The following is a 17,957-nucleotide window of genomic DNA, read 5'->3' on the forward strand; positions in this document are numbered from 1 at the left end:
CTGCGTTAGCCCCTCTTTGCCCCATGCTGGCCCTGCGTCACCTCGAATGGGTTCGAGTCAGCCTTGGGATGCCCTGCGTCAACCCTCTGGCCCTCTGCGTCAGCAACGCTGGCCTCTCTGAGGCTCTGCGCAGCTCCCGGTTGCCTCTGCGTGAGCCCTGGCTGGCTCTGCGTCACTCTCCTTAGCTATTGCGCTGCTCTCCCAGCACTATCTTTGCCTCTCTGTCTCTCTGTACTCAAATGCCCCTCAGCTGCATCTCCCGATCACTAATTCTATCTGTCTTAGCAAACCCGCTTTAGAGAATAGAATCACTGATCACTCTGGTGTATTCTCCAAGTGACCCTCAAGTCTCCTCTTATACTTTCCCTGTTGACGTATCAACGACTGAGATTAAGTCCCTAATCAATGGCTAAGATTAGATCTGGCCTGATCCATGTCTTTTGGACCATTCTAACACAGATTCATATTAATACACATTAATATTTTATTTTCCCTAAGTTAAGACTTATGGACTCCATTAAAAATATTAATTGTTTTAATATCTCCTGATCTTTTTAGAATCTACCCAAACCTTTTCTGGGTATTGGAGATCTCATGTGCCCAACCTCCCCACCAAATTTTCGTAGCTAGAGCACATCCGATGCTACACCCAAATCAACAGTGATCACCTATTGAGGATCAATGCCTAATCTTTTGGGAGAAATTGAGTCAAGATGATTCCAATGCTTGGAGTGATTTCACTTGGTCAAGGAGGCCTCTAAAACAATTTCGCATTGTAATTAGGGCATGGGACAATTGCTTCAAGGTCTTTATACTTGGATATGCAATATGCGATGACTTGTTGTTAATTTTAGATAACAATGGTATGTTCTATGCTTTAGCACAATTTACTTCAATGTTCCTTTAAAAGCTAAGTAATTGGATTCGTTATAAACCCTCCACGTGTCTGAATCCTGCGAATCGGACACGATTCGCTGGGGATTCGAATCCCAGAAGGGGACACGACGTGTCCTAACGGGATTCGTACGAATCTCGTTAGGACACATTGTGTCCCGATTCTGGGATTCGAATCCCCTAAAATGAAACCCGCGCGCTTAAAAAAGGCGCTGTTCCTTATGTTTTTCACTATATTTCTCTTTCAATTTTCAATACTTTGAGCTGTGGGCAAGGAGCTAAGGGTTTGGAGCAAGGAGCTAAGGGTGTGGAGTGTTCAACAAGGAGATTCAAGCACCAGGTAAGTGCATTTCAGCTCTATTTTTTTGCATTTCTATTACAACAGTTTGTATATGATTTTTTTTTACAAATTTGTGCATGTTTTGTTTATTTTTTTTACAATATTCATGGCTCAATCAAAGGCAGCAGTTAGGGGGCAAAAGAAGGGGAAGAATGTCTCCATTGGAGATGCCCCTCCCCCAATATCATCAGAGTTTGCTGCAAGTAATGTTGAGGGAAGAGGAGGACCTAAAGACAACATTGAGAAATATCCCTTGTGGAAATATGTCACAAGAGAGGATGGGACAAGCACCAAGGGGAAGGGAGGAGGCAATGTGCAATGGAGATGCAACTTTTGTCACATTTCTTTCAAAAGCACATATTACCATGTGAAAGGCCATTTGTTGGCTTTACCAGGTTGTGGAATTGGAGCTTATAAAGCTGTTCCTTTACAAAAGAGGAAAGAAATGGAAAAGGAGTCCACTGTTGGTATGGAAAATGTGGTTGCAAAATCAAGAAAAACCAAGAACGAAGACCCCCCTTCCATTTTTGAGGAAAGGGACCACCGAATTTCCATTTGAGAGTTCTATTGGGGGACAAGCAACAAAAAGAAGAGCAATTACACTTGGTTCAATGGACAAGATTTTTCAAAAGGAGAAATGGGAAGAGCTTGATCTCACCATTGCCTTCTTTTTCTACCAAAACTTCATATCATTTAATGTTGCACGCTCACCTCTATTTATTGAGATGTGTCGAGCTCTAACTCACGGGTCTCCATCATGGTATGTGCCTCCTGGTTCAGAGAAGCTTAGAACCACATTGTTGACGAAGGTAAAAGAAGAGGTGCAAAAAATGCTTGAGCCTATTGTAGGATCATGGCCAACATCTACGTTTAGCATTGTTTCTGATGGATGGATAGATCAAGCACGACACCCAATCATCAACTTCATAGTGTCTTCCTTGAATGGTCTAGTTTTCTTGAAAGCAGTGGATACACTTGGAGAATACAAGGATGCAAAATTTATTGGTGAGTTATTTATTAAAGTTATTGAAGATGTAGGTGTTGATTCTTGTGTGCAAATCATTACAGATAATGCACTTGTTTGCAAGGCTGTTGGCATGATTGTGGAAGCTAAATATCCACAAGTGTTTTGGACACCTTGCATTGTCCATTCATTGAACTTAGCACTGAAATCCATTGCTTCTGATGTGCTTTGGATTGGTAACATTATTGAGGATGCACGACATATCCATAACTTTGTGCAAAATCATACAAATGCCCTCACTATCTACAAGGAGTACATCAATCTATCATCGTTGAAGATTGCTGATACACGGTTTGCCTCTTCATTCATGATGTTGAAGAGGTTGAGGGAGGTCAAGACCGCTCTTGGGTCCATGGTTATTTCTGAGTTTTGGTCTTTTTGGAGAACGACAGATCAAGTAGCCTCTAAAAGGGTGAAGGACACAGTGCTAGATGATGCTTGGTGGGAGAGGGTAGATCTAATTGTTCAGATCATGGACCCTATCATTTCTTTGCTTCGATTTGCAGATACAGACAAACCCATCCTAGGAGAGGTTTATGAGGGATGGGATTCCATGATTGAGTCTGTGAGGAGCATTATTCTACAGAGTGAGTGCCTCGAGTATGAGACATCACCAGAGGCCTTCTGTGATACTATACAAGATATTCTTGTCAGCAGATGGGACAAGAATTGTATACCTTTACATTGTTTGGCTCACTCATTGAACCCAAAATGCTACAACCATGAGTGGCTGAATGGTGGACCTTCCCGCAGATTCCCTCCTCACATGGATGGTGAAATCTCATAGGGGAGGAAAGATGCATTTAGGCGGGTTTTTCAGGATAGAGCATTGCTTGATGAGGTGGAGGATGCCTTTGCAGAGTTTTCCATTGGAACTGGTCGATTTGCAGGATATGATGTGATTAGAGATAGGGGGACTAAGAAGCCCTATTCTTGGTGGGCAAATCATGGGGCAACAAGCCCTCCTCTTCAGCAGTTAGCCATGAGGCTCCTCTCTCAGGTGACTTCATCCTCTTGTTGCGAGAGGAATTGGAGCATATATGGGAATTTGTATAGTGTGAAGAAGAGCAGGCTTGAGCAGTCCAGGGCAGAGACAATGGTGTATGTACACACTAACCTTTGTCTTATTTACAGGAAGAGGGAAGAGTGGTTGAGGGGAAAGACAAAGATGTGGGATGTCTTTCCTGATGATATGGGTCTGGACAACAGTGTTGAGTTGGCATTGGCCAACATGGATCTCAATGATCCAGTGCTAGAGCCTGTTAGATTTGATGATGGTGATATTTTAGAGGGGTCATCCTCCACACCAGCAGATGCAGAGGTGACCATGGATACAGGGGAGGAGGAGGATTCAGAGGAGAGCAGTGGTGACCATGATGATGAGGACATTGATGCTGATTTTGATGATGACTCTGAGGATTGATGACTCATGAGTCATGGGCTATCTATTGCCTTTAGGCTTGTATACATGTAGTTGTTTTATATTTTCTATTTCTATTTGCCATTGACATTGCACCAGCACTACCTATGTAACACATTTTGATTTGATGACTTAATGAGAAAACTATAGCTGTCAGTGTCTTTATCTTACTATCTTGTAGTTGTAAGTTGTCTTTCATTTATGAATCATGATTTATGTGACCACTGACATGTATTTGAATTTTGTATGTACTATGCATGCTATAGATGAAGATCTATGTTTGAAATCACTGAATTTGTATCATTAATTAGAATTTGTGTAAGAAATATCTAATTTTTAATATATATATATATATATATATACACTTTTTTAATAAAATAATATATAACGAATCCTACGTGTCCTGTTTCGGGGGGTCAACGTGTTCGAATCCGACACTCGAAAACCCGTATCCTACGAATCCCGAATCCCGAATCCCCGTGTCAGGTGACTTAGTTTAAAAACCTAATGACAATTTCCAATTATATCCAGTAGCAATCACATTAACTTAAACACATTGACAGTAAATGTAGATAGAACATAAAAACAAGTGCCGAAGACAAGCCAAGGCAAGAGGACACAAGATATGGTGAATGCCAGGGACAAACCCCAATGTGGGGAAACCCTTTGATCAAATCTTCTTATTATTCTTCAATAGTTCAGCAGAGAGAGTACAAATATCAAATTAACTTGCCCAAAATAGTCCTATCAAATTAGCAGTCAATTGTAGCCATAACCAGAAAGTCAACAGTGGTCAAAGCAGCCCCAAAATGTCCTCCAAGCAATTCGGTTAATAACAAAAGAATTCGGCCTTCCAAGAGGGTCAAAGTCAACCCAAAACAAATCGGTCAAACCAGTCAAAGGAGAGAGAAAACCCTTCTGTAAATTCTTCTGTCAAATTAGAAAGTCAACGCTGAAGTCAACTCGGTTAAATTGTCCCAATCACCTCGAAAATCGTGCCAATCAATGTGGCCTTCAAAAATCGGAATTTTGCCTTCTAGATCGAAGTCAAAGCATGGTCAAACACAAGTCAACGCTGCTCTGTTCCCTAAAAATTTCGGCGTCCAAAACAGTGCAGAAATTTGTCCTCCTGCAACACATGCGAAGAAGAGAGAGGTTGCCCTTGAGTTGTACGAAGTGGAGGAGAGAGATGATGATGTGATGTTTTGAGATGTCCAAATGAGAGAGAGGTCACTCCTATTTATACACTTCATTGAGGGTGAGGAGACACATCCATTGGGCTTCATGAGCCTACATTTGACTGAGGTCGACCTTGACAATTTGTGCATGAGAAAGAATAAATTCAAAATTCCATTTTTTCTTGTTAGAATGAGATGATCTTTATATCAAAATTGGACCTCTCGAAAAGAGGAATCCAATGCAATAATCATCTCCATCATATGAGCTGTCCTAAGATGGAATTTGGCCCTAGTTGCCAAATTTAACACTTATCGAGATAAAATTTTAACAAAATATCTCTAGGAACATTCACTTATTCAAACATGGTCCATGACATGATGCAATGCTAATAAAAGATAAATTTCCACCATTTCACACAAGAAAAGCAACAAATTTCAGCCTAGTATAGCGAAATTCTCCAACAACACGCATCTGACATAAGAAAAAGACAAAATAGCATTAAAGGAACACTTACATGTGAGAAGTATATCCAATCATCATCATAATGCCAATATAGAAGCTCCAAGACAAAAATGAAGAGATCCAAACATCAAAATTCATCCATCCATCCAATTTCTTCCTCCAAAGAGAATAGCGAAAATCTCACAAGAGAATATGATCAATCCAAGTGATGATGAGAGAATGAATCAACTCATCATCTATTTATACAATGTCTAATGAATTCAATTTAGCTAATTTTGGCCTAATTAGCCCCTAGAATAAAATAATGTGCAAAATAACAATAACATTTGGTGACAAGCCCACCAAATAGCTCAATAATACATGAATAAGCCTCTCAAGAGGGTCGAATGATCATCAAAGTGAGTCGTTGGGCCTTTGAGGAGGCGTGATGAAATCCAAAGGGTGCCATGATGAAGAAAAGGACTCCAAACATAGTGGACAAGGGGTTGGCCCCTTGTTTTCTAATCAAGAACTTGTGGTGCTCCCAAGTGGGTGTGGGGGCACAAGGACAACTTCATGGGTCTCCAAATGGAAAAAGTATGCTTGTAAACCGTCTATAAGGGCTAGAGTGATGATATAAACCATCCATCTGCAATGGGAGCATCTGCCAAGTGTATGGTGCAACTGTGGAGCCGACGGGGCATGGTGGACCAGGTGCATCATCCTCATCCAAAAGGTGGAACACGAACAGTCGATGATCACTGTTGGGGATCCATGAAGTGCTATTTGCTATGGTGAAGGCCCATGGCTTTCAACGCTCACCCTACAAGTGCCAATGTGGCCCTCTAGAGGACTAGGACTCCGTATATGGAGACCAAGCCCTAAATGAAGACCCACCTGCAATCCTGCATAATATCAGTGAAAATTCCTACACTGGAATCCTATTGCAGCAACTGGTATTATTTCTCCTAATTTATCCGCTACTCCAAATATCGAAATAAACACACTGCAACCTTCACAAATAAAATTATGCGGAAAAATAAAACACCAGAAGTTGAGAAATGCTAGCGCACATAAAATTAACGCAATTATTTTTGGACAAAAGTCCCTGGAAAAACCCATTGTAAACACATTGTTAGATGACTAAAGCACAAAAATCACAATACTTGTGTTAGAAGTTGTTCTCAATCTGTTGAATGTTGTAGAGAAGGCTTGCAAGAAAATGGTTGATCACTCTGAATTTAATCCGAACTAGATCACTTGTGATATACTGAAATTGTGTCACTTGATTCCACTGAAAACCTTTTGAGCAATATATATCTCTTCTAGATTGTGAATTCATCGATCCTTATTCTCTGAAGGTTGATCCAAATTTCTTCATTGTGATACTTCTTCACTGTAATATTACCAGATCTCCTTACTGTAATATATCACCGAGAGTCTCATTGTAGTGTGAGTTCTGTGGTCATTGAAAACATATCGAGATTATTATCATTGCACTGAGATCTTGTCATTGTACTAAGACCCTGTTACAGTGGTAGCATCGAAACCATCTTCTGCAATATATATAGCGAAGTCATATTTTCATCAAACTGTGTCTTCACCGAAATGAAATGCTTAGAACCCATTCTTGAAAGGACTGAGCTGTCTCACTGTCGTATTATCAAAACTTCCCCATTCTTGAAAGGACCGAGCTGCCTCACTATAGTAGTATCGAAACTTCCTTTCTTTGGCAGCACTGAAATATCGCTGTGTCACCTTGAGGGATCTTGATTTAATTGTCATGATCTTTAAGACACATGCAAACAAAACTTCCTACTGAGAGAGCTTCAAAGATGTAAAACTGCCTTTGACCTTGACCATAGCTCTGATACCATGTTAGAGAAATCCATAGAGTGGCAGTTAATCGATTTTTCTTATTATGACATTATCTTGTGATGTTTTCATTATTATCATTTGTTCTTAGAATTATCTTTTCTTATCATCAAGACTAATGCCATGCAACAAATAGAAGAGAGCACAAGATGTAGGCACGCTGCCAGGGCAAAACCCCACTCTAGGGGAAAACCCAGTCAAAGTTCTTCCTTCAGTAGATTCAAGATGAGACGTCCAAGACCCTTACAACAGAAACTCGAGACCACCTCCATCAAGTCATCCTTATTTCACTGTGTTTGCATACCGAGATCCTTGTCACTGTGTAGATCCGAACTTGATATCTCTGTTGTAGCACCGAAACAAACTCTTTGAGATCTGAACTTCTTGACTGTAATAGCATCAAGACTCCCTTCCACAGATTGAACTTATGTTGTTGATACCGAAACATTTTTTCTCTGAAGTTCACGCAAATTATCTCACTGAGATCACAAAAATTATCTTCTGAAATGCGAGCTTCTGAGTTGGTGAAATGTGAAAATCTCAACTTGGTATATATAGTGGTTCGTCTATCATTAATTAGCCGACATGACCATATGAATAGATGTGTCACTGTATAAGGTCGACATGAATATATATTGAAGATAATCTATTTGAGGCCGAATTGTAAAGGCTGACTTGAAGACTTTGATGAAGAGGCTGAGATGACTTTGCTGAAGAGGACGACTTGATGGAGGAGTCTTTGACCAAACAATAAACAACCTAAAGCCTAGGAGGCTTGACCTATAATTGACCCAAGCATGAAACCCATGCTTTAACAAGTCAATTTAATAGTAATAATAATAATTTTTTTTTTGTTTTTCTTTTGACAAAATATATTCAAGTACAATTATGAAGACTGAACCTCGTTACATTTTCCAACAGTTTAGCAGGCTGAGATTCTAGGCCTAAACCTGTGCTGATCTGTTGGGTAGTTGAGAGTGAGTCTTAGCATATTTCATGTGGTGAAAAGAGTTGTTCGAACTATCCTTGTCCTGCCACAGTTCAGATTGTGGGCCGCATTTCTAGGGAAGTCTGTTAGTGACTTCCTACGTTCAGACCAAGGTAGATTTAAGGACAGTTTGCTTCAGTTTTGGAAAGCATTTGCGAGGAGGATACCTCTGTATATTAGTCAATATCATTGCAGTGATTTGACTGTGGGGCAAAATGCTAGAAGACTGGAACAATGATTCAACCTTTCAGATTTAGTGCTGAAGCTTTAGCTTGAATTTCAAGGAAGTCTGGAGCAACTTTTAAAGGTGAGATAAGTACCTTTAAATATTACTTGCTATGTAAATTTCACAATGAATTAGAAGCAATACAATCTTCCATTCGACAGTTTTCCTCTTATGGGTTTTTCCAAGGTATTTAGACCAAATCAGTGTGTAAATTTTTGTGTGTGTGTTTGTATTTTCTTTCATATCAGCAGAAAAGAGAATCAGTAGTAGATCTAAAGCGTTTCAAATAAATTTGCATTAAAAGTTTTTATATCTCCTAACTGTTTGGGGTGAGGGCATTAAACATTCATGCAAAAACCTTGAAACTGGGAGGGCTACCAGCGTGCAAAAATTTCTACATGGTATCAGAGCTTGGAAAGCTTTAGGTCTGAGAAAGGAAGCTTCAAATTTGAGGAAAACCTTTCAGCTGATAAGAAAAAAAAACCAGCAAGCTACCTTTTGCGATAAGTCAAACAATGAACCAAAGCTACCTTCAGATACCCAAAGATTGGTTGTTGAGAGGGAGGCAGATTTGGGGTTTTATAGATCTCAGATTTAGTGTTGGTTGGAGAGTCATGGCTACTAGTATAAGGGTAGGGGACAGATTGGCAGGGGCAGAAAACTTTAGCCCCTGGAAGGAGAGGATGATGCTTTTGTTTGAGGAGTTGGAGGGATGAGACATTGTGGAGAATGTTGTTCAACCTCCTACAAATCCTGCTATATGCCATCAAAGACCACCTATTCCCTCATGTGACCGGGAAGAAGATTGCATACAAGATGTGGGAGTCCTTAGTCACACTACACCAGAGTTCCAATGAGAACAAGAAGATGGTGTTGAGGTAGAAGCTAAGAAACACCAATATGATCAAGACTGACAATGTGATTTCATAACTCACCAAGATCACATAGGTGAGAGATGAGTTGGCTGTAGTGGGAGTGGATATTCCTGAATACCAATTGGTCAGGATCACACTAGCTGGTTTCATCCATAAGTGGGATGGATTCATACATGGCATTATGGCTAGAGATAATTTTCCAGACTAGAAGAGGATGTGGGATGATTTCATCGAGGAGGAAACCAAGAGGAGTGCTAAGAGTGCCAACCAGAGTGGTGGGGTAGATGAAGAAGGCCAAGAAGGGGTCTTCTAGTGGAGCTAAGCAATAGAAGGGAGAAAAGGAGTCTGAGAAAGACACGAGCAAAGTGAGATGCTTTGCCTGTGGGAAGATGGGTTACTATGCTTCTCAGTGTCCCAATAAGAAGGGGAAGAAGAAGGTTGTGGCAGCATCAACTGAGGTGGAGGAGTGCACCTCTAGGTTTGATTCAGAGTTTGCATTGGTGGTGAGCTTAGCCACTAGTGCTATATCGAAGAGTGTCTGACTTATAGACAATGGAGTATCTTGCCATATGACTGAAGTGAGGGAACACTTTATAAGTCTTATAGAGGGTGTAGACTTGGAGGTGGTGCTTGTAGATTACACTAGGGTTAGAGCGACAAGAGTGGGGACTGTATCCTTTCAGAGGGAGTCATTGCCACCTATGAATGTGAGGGAAGTCCTATATGTACTGGGGCTGAGGAGGAACGTGATATCGGTTTCCTGTATTGAGGACAGGGGATATGTTGTGGTGTTCCAAGATGGACAAGTGTTGATGTATCCCGTGGGATCTAGCATGGCATCTGCTAGAGTGATTGGTGTTCGTGAGGGGAGACTTTATAGGTTCATATTTCAGTCTTCTAGGATTGGAGGAGGTCACGGGAGAATGATCGTGTAGAGAAATAGGTTCTTGGGCAGGCGAGTGCGCTACAGGTTTTAGGGTCCACATGTATAGATTCATAGGGGTCAAGATGATCAATGACTTCTGGGGTGACAAGAACACAGGTTACAGGATCACTACAGGCCACAAGGCATCTTCATCAGGGCTACAAGTGTCAGGGGATGGAGATGAGGTTCCCTCACTTGTGCAAGAGACTTCTTCAAAGAAGATGAAGCCAAGAAGGCTTTATGGTACCTCGAAGGAAGAACACAAGTCAGTGAAGCAAAGCAAGCCACTAAAGAGGTTGGGTGGTGATGTGGCGAGAGTAGTGGGTGACATGATGGTACCAAGGGGTGAACCGTGAACATATCCACTTTAGAGATAAAGATATAGTGGTGGGAAATAACTTCCTCAGTAAGAGGGAGTGTTGAGAAAAATGGTACCAAGGAAGTGTTTCCTAGTGCATTGGCCTTTTTGCTTAGGAAAACACTTTAATGACCTTTTTGTCATAAGACATTATGAGTTATATTAATGTCATGGAGTTAAGTCACTTTATGAGGTGGTACATGTGGTAAGGTACTTTTTAATAAAGTCACTTTATGTTTTAAACGTGATATTAGGGAGAAAAAGTACAAAGTGACTTTTATTATTAAAGTCACTTTTATGTTTTAAAAGTGATTTTATGAGAGAAAATGCACATGGTACAAAACATATTAAAGTGACTAGTAGTTCTTTAAGTGAGGGGGACCACATGAGAGAGAGGGTCAAGTGGGGGACTTGATTTGATCCATTGATCTAATGGGTTGAGATTAATCCCAATCCTTGATCACTAGGTTTAGGTTTTCCCTTTCTAATGAAAGACAAAAAGGAAAAAGGCAAGGGTTTCTCATTCATTCTCATGTGTGCTATTGAGAAGAGCGTAGCAGGAGAGTATAGGAGCTTGAGAGGAGGACGAAAATAGCTAATAAGGAAGAGGCAACCTTTAGCAAGGAGACGTTCCTGAGTTTTTAGCTGAGATATACTGGCACATAATTCTAGAAATTTGTGACAGTTTGTTGGATGAGATTCACATTGTTTTCAGGTCGTGATTTGAGGAGGCTTCAGGCAAAGATTTGAGGAGTTTAGCAAGCCGAGATTTTAGGCCTAAAACTATGCTGATTTGTGCTGAAAAGAGTTGTTCGAAGTTTCGAACCATCCTTGTTCTACCACAGTGCAGATTCTAGGCTACATTTCTAGGGAAGTTTGTAAATGACTCCCTACACTCAGACCAAGGTAGATTTAAGGACAATTTGCTTCAGTTTTGGAAAGCATTTGTGAGGAGGATACCTTTGTATATAAGTGAATATCGGGGTAGTGATTTGATGTGGTGCAGAATGCTAGAAGATTGTAACAATGATTCAACCTTCCAAGTGCTGAAGCTTTGGCTCGAATTTCAAGGAACTCTGGAGCAAATTTTAAAGGGGAGATAAGTACCTTTAAATATTACTTGCTGTGTAAATTTCTCGGTGAACTAGAAGCAATAAAGTCCTGCTTTCACTGGTTTCCTTATGGGTTTTTCTAGGGTCTTTAGACCAAATCATGGTGTAAAATTTTTAAGTGTGTGTGCTTGTGTTTTTTTTCATATCAATTGAAAAGAGAAGTGTAGTAGTAGCTCTAAAGTATTTCAGATAAATTTGCATGAAAAGTTTTTATATCTACTAACTTTCTGGGGTGAGGGCATTAAACATTCATGCAAAAACCTTGACACTGAGAGGGCTACCAACTTGCAAAAATTTCTACTCGCACATCCCAACCCCCGGTGGGCGATGAAATGCCTCATGTTAAGGGGGTAATAACTGCTTTATATCATTCACAAAATGCCCTAATTTCTCGAAGCCTTGAGCAGTAATACAAATCAAGAACAAAAGAAGGCCAAATACAAATAAAGGGGGGTGAAAAAACAAAGGCCTGGGTAACTCATGTATCCACGATTGCTCCCTCCTACATCTATATTCCCAATATGTGGACATCCCTCATTATTTCTATCCTTGTACCCATGGTATTTGACCTTGAGACCCCTAGTACCCCATCCATTTCATCATCATTCATATGCCACCTATAAATTGAAGGATGTACCAAGGACCTGTCTTTCCCATTAGGGGTTGGGAACACCTAATAGGGTTGTTTATTCACCACTCCTACCTAGGGAGGTAACATTACTACATGATCAAAGCCCCAAATTTAGAATGGAAGCCCCATATGAAGTCTCAATGTGCCCTTGATTGACAAGCTCGGTTCACTTAGATGCACTAATGAATTATTGTACCTGATGGTGAGGGTGCAACACTAGACATTATATGTGATTGGCAGGTGGTTTCATCATGGGTTTGACAACTTAATTGGTGCCCAAATCCAACAGAGGATCATATTGACACCCCCGGGTGAAGTGTTGAGAGGCACGAGACTCCCATCATGTGCAAAGCATCATTTCACGCTATGGGCACCTTCAACACTCTGCATTCTGTTCATTGCCTTGCATTATTCACAAGATGATGCACTTGGACCAGTCACCGGCTTAACATTTATCGCATGGTGTGGTAGCTGATCCAAGGCCTAGAAGAGGTTTGTCTCATCCCTTAAGACATGGGAGGGAAAGCACCATTGTCAGAGCTCTCAGTATTGGAGCATTACATGCTATTCCATCATTAGGAGACCCATGAGACCAGTTTTTGTGCCCCAAACACAAATTGGGGCCCACATGATGACTTGCATGGAGAGTTAGGGGCCATCCCCTAGTTCGAGATTTATGGAGCCCTCTCACACATTTTGGCACAAAGAGGACTCAACGTTGCCTTCCAATGACCCTACATTAGCATGATGTCATCATTTTCGGCTTGCACTTGGATGGCTAATTCATATTTTGTAAAGCTACTTGGTCGACTTATGACCAAGGGATGTATCTTGCCCATTTTTATAATGTTGAGGGGCTTGTAGGCATAATTCGACCTAGTAGGACACATATAAATAGAAGATCATTTCATTTGGATTGAATCATCATCATCACTTGGGAATTTCAGCCTCTTAGGCTAATTCACACTTGTTCTTGGATTGACTATTGGAGTATCTTGGATGCATTTTAATATTTGGAGCTGATTTTTGATCTTTTTTTGGAGCTATCTCTTGGATTATGGATGGATATATTGCGTGTCATCTTGTAAGTGCCTTTTGTTGAAATTTTTCTCTTGAAATAATGTCTAATGTATGGAGTTGTTGCAACTAGATTAATGCTACATTGTGCCCTAATTTTGTGAAAAAAAACTTTTGAAAGCTATTTGGTTGGAAATTGCATATATTACTCATGTCATGACATGTGATGAATGTTCCTATTGGTGAAATGTTGATTTTCTCCATAAAATTCCATAATTTTTGAGTGGGTAATTGTTGAAGGTTGGTACCTAGGGCATCAATTCTTGACCTCCTTAAGAACAATTTTGGCTAATTTAAAGTATCTAGGATTCCATATGCCCAAAAGACAAGGCACTAGTCCAAGCCTTTGGTGATCAAACTCGATTTCTCTCAATAAGTTTCCTCTCTTAAAATTCGCTCCCCTAAAGTAGGACGACTAGGCTAGGGCATAGAGCGAATTGCATTAGAGAGTGATTTGGTGGATTCCAAGAGCCTCAACACCAAGTCTAAGATCTTATCTTCTTGACCTCAAAGTTTGGCGGGCATCTAATTGGTTTTCATCCACACAATCTCTTGCCCTAAGAGGGAAACCCTAGCTGGTTGTTTCCTCAACTTGTGGACTTCTTTGAGGATTGTATGAACCTAATACTTGGTGAACTAAATCATAAGAAACCCTCTCTCCTCCTTGCCTTGATCTCGGGAGCGCCTCTATTCCCGATAACTTGTAAAACCCTAGGTCTTGCGCAAGTCTTTTTTAGGTCTCTTAGAGGGAGTGAAGTACCTTTAGAAGCATCATTCCATCACCTTAAGCTCCCTTTGAGAGATCCTACCTCATTACCTAGCACCATAAACCCCTGAACATCTATCAAAGGTGACTGTTACCCTATCAGGACTTCTCCCATCGGTGAAAGTCCATAAAGAGTAGGGGACATTGGCTGTGGTGATAGTGGGCCATTGTCCCATTGTTAACACATAGTCTAGTTCTTTGTCTTGTAAGGTTTCCCTCTTCAAGGCCTGCTAGATTGTGTGGTAACGGGGACATGACATTTTAGTTGTCCCATTTACTACAAGATCAGAGGCTGATTTCACCTTCTTACAATGCTTCCAGGGGATCCCTATATATCTCCTTCCACTAGCATAACCGGAGATGCTTAGCCTTGTTTATGAGAGGCAGTTGCCTTCTTCCATAACCTTGACTAGAGATGCTTGGCCTTGTATCTGAGAGAGGTGGTTTCCTTTAGATGACAATTCTTTTGCATTGCTCCTCTAGTCTGACTGACTGATTACGTCTTTCTTTGAACCCATCTTGCCCAGTGGGATAATCAAGCATCTGATGGATATAATTGGAGATATTGACATGGATAACAATAGGTTAGTCAGGGAATGCCCCCATAACTTGTTCACTGCTAGCTTGTCAGATTACTTCCAACACCCAAGCTTGTTTGCCATGCTTGGCATAATTTTCATTGATAGTATCACACAGGGTATAAATTTGACGGGCACTTCTACCTATCAAGTAAATTTTGTCTGATATGTTTCTTTTTGAAACTGCCCTTTTAATTGACAATTTATATTTATTTTTACCGCTCATATATTATATGAAATATACAGCTTGCCACCTGTAAGTCCACAAATGGGTGTAGTGGGCTTTGCTAATTTGATCAGGCCTCCATTAATGAAGGTATTCTTAGTGACCATGAGATTTTTCTACCATTTGAGCTGGAGTAATTACTGTTTGAGAGTATCCTAGGAGGTGTCATTGTGGTGATTTGGTCATACTGTGGTGAAGATAATATGGAACCTACCATCCTACGCTTCAGCGTCAGCCAACTTTTGAATACTGCTCAATGACTTACCACATATATATAAATGAATATGGATAAAATTTCTATTCACCTCTTATAATTTGATGGTTTTAAGAATTAAATAGATGCTATTAATGACGTGCACATTTTAAAATTGCCGATGTATGACAGCTAAATAAGACAAAAAGGAGTAAATACCCATCAAATCTAACCATTGGCTATCACGGCACAAATATTTTTCCTTTTATCCTTTTTCTAAAAGCATGTTGACCTTGGATGATAGGAAAGCCTCTGTGCAAAGCTTGTCATCAACACCTCTGAGCCTTGTCGATTCCTATTCTGTGCCATTGTCTAGATGATATTATTAGGCGACCATATTGAGCTACAGAGGCAAGGAACTTTTAGAAATCAATACATGAACGATAAAACTAGATGGTAACTAAGGTAATTATTAACAAAGGGACATGTCAACGAAACTCCTTGCTTGGGTTCCATGAACGTTAATATAATTTCATTTCTCCTAAAAGAATACGATGAACAAAAATGAATTTTTATATAGATTCTTTTTTCTTTTTAATGTTAGGTTTATGATCATGAATTATCCACAGGTTGAAGTTTGACTTCTGGCATAAAGAGGTATTGACCATTCCTAAGCTAGCGGTCTTATGTTTGTTTTTTTCGTGAGTGATCTAAATCTAGATAAATTCTGAGAATATTATGTGCAGGCTTGTGTTGAATTATTGGAGGAAGAAGATGTCCAAGTTCCATCTTGGTTATGCTTTAGTGCCATTGATGGTATACATGTATCCTCTGGCGAGACATTTAGAGATTGCCTTGATGCAGTGGAAAAAAGTGAAAAGGTAGTTGGTGTTGGCATAAATTGCTCTCCTCCAAATTTTATTGAAGACCTTATACGAATTGCTCGAAAGGTAAAGACTTTTGAGATCTGCAGTTACTGTTTTATGTAGGATTGGACAAGTAATTTTTTGTAATGGTGTGATTTTGTTTCACCATATGTATAGAGGAAATTAAACAGGCTTGTCTGACGTAAAAACATAATTATTGGAAATTGTTTAGCAGGCAACTGAGAAAGCTATTGTGGTTTATCCCAATAGTGGCGAGATTTGGGATGGCAAGGCAAAGCAATGGCTGGTAAGTTTCAATCCTGGTTTTATTGTTTTTCCTTCAAGTAAGGGAAATAACTGTACACATTTGTTTTGCAGCCTGCCAAATGCTCTTGTGAGGAACAATTTGAGATTTTGGTTAAGAGGTGGCGAGAAGCTGGTGCGAACCTTATAGGTGGTTGTTGTCGTACTACTCCAACAACAATACAAGCCATTTCTAAAGCTTTGAAAGACACATTGTGAGGAGAACATTGAAGGGGAAGATTCTGTAATATTTACTTACCTGTCCGCTTTAAGAAATAATCTCAATGAAGGTAGGTTGTAAGGCAGTGTTCTCGCTTACTAGCAATGGGATCTCTTTGGAGCTGGTTCAAGAAAATGAGAAGAAATAAATTCCTCCGCTTTTTGTCATGGCACGATTGGGGATTACTCCATGATTAGTGGTAAATGCCTGCAAGGGATGGGTGTAAAGTCAAATCTTTCTTCCCATATTAAAATGGATGTTATATTGTGTTAAAAAATCAAAAGAGCTATATATACGAATACAACAAGAAACCTCGATATTGGGTGATATGGGTGAAATCTAATCTACAAATATATTATTTGATGTTTAGAAATTTTATATATGTAACAATTGTAAAGGATGGCCTCATATAGCTTGCCGAACTTGTGAAAGCAATGTATTGTTACTTGAACTATTGGAAGACATCAGTTTTTGTACTCTTTTTTGCAAAGAAAACATTGCAGTGCTACTTCCCCATTGGAGTATTTGCATGGAAGATGGTTCAATTGCTAGCCACAATAGTAGCAGGTAACCTAGCGGGACCTAATTGGATTAGAATTGAAGGCCTTATGTTGAACTCTGCCTTTAAATAGTCTATTTGATTTGATTGAGATAACTCATCGGAGTCGTCTACCGAGGCGGAGGAATTGCCTGGAAGGCCAAAAGTGGTCGGAATCTGGGCAAATTTTTTTCAAAAAATCTTGTAGACACTGTTTGAATCATGTTTTTGATGGTGGAAATGGATTCAGCACCATCAAAAACATCTAAGACACCTAGAAATTTGAAGTTTAACAACTATGACTTGGACTTACAAAAATCCTTGCCAGATTTTCTCTAACTATGATTGGAATTTCCATAACTTTCCGAGCAATTCCTCCGACTAGTTAAACTATGGCTAACTCATCGGGTTCTATTTTCCAATAAAAACCTGGTGGAACCCTTTCCTTTTCCCTAGATGGATGGAGTGGTTCAATTGCCATCCACAATTTTAGTGTTTGAATGGTTCTCAAACCTGTACCTGACAGTGCACGTTGTCCTGAAAAAGTCAGTGTGTACTAATCGAGCTAACTGATTGGGCCACCATTTTTCATACTTACGCTATAGTATACTTCAATAATAGTTAATGCTAGTATGTGAGACTCATTTTGATGCATGATTAGATACTTAATACACTATAGTATACTTCAATGATAGATACTTAATACACTATAGTATACTTCAATAATAGTTAATGCTAGATTGTGGGACTCATTTTGATGCTTGATTAGATACTTAATACATATTTTGGAATGCATTTTTTCCCTTAACATGAACATGATAAATTTTGTTGTAATTAATCAGAGTTAAAAGGCTTCCATTTATAAAAGAGAGTTTGCCATTTGTGACTATAAATGCTAAATT

General features: G+C 39.8%; 1 protein-coding gene across 3 annotated transcripts in view; it reads left to right on the forward strand.

Annotated features, from left to right (window-relative positions):
- Positions 1–17,052, forward strand: part of HMT-1 (Homocysteine S-methyltransferase family protein) — a 38,471-nt gene extending 21,419 nt beyond the window's left edge. For 2 of the 3 annotated variants that reach the window (XM_089386015.1, XM_089386013.1), the window contains 3 exons: positions 15,875–16,078; positions 16,227–16,301; positions 16,373–17,052. In XM_089386015.1, the coding sequence (XP_089242141.1) occupies positions 15,875–16,078; positions 16,227–16,301; positions 16,373–16,516 (423 nt within the window). In that variant the 3' untranslated portion in view covers positions 16,517–17,052. The remainder of the gene's footprint in view (positions 1–15,874; positions 16,079–16,226; positions 16,302–16,372) is intronic. The other variant, XM_089386014.1, reaches the window with a different exon arrangement.
- Positions 17,053–17,957: the final 905 nt, after the last annotated feature.

Source organism: Pinus tabuliformis, chromosome Q (assembly GCF_031772625.1).
Source record: "Pinus tabuliformis cultivar Carrire ecotype Pingquan chromosome Q, CPIR1, whole genome shotgun sequence".
NCBI lineage: Eukaryota > Viridiplantae > Streptophyta > Pinopsida > Pinales > Pinaceae > Pinus > Pinus tabuliformis.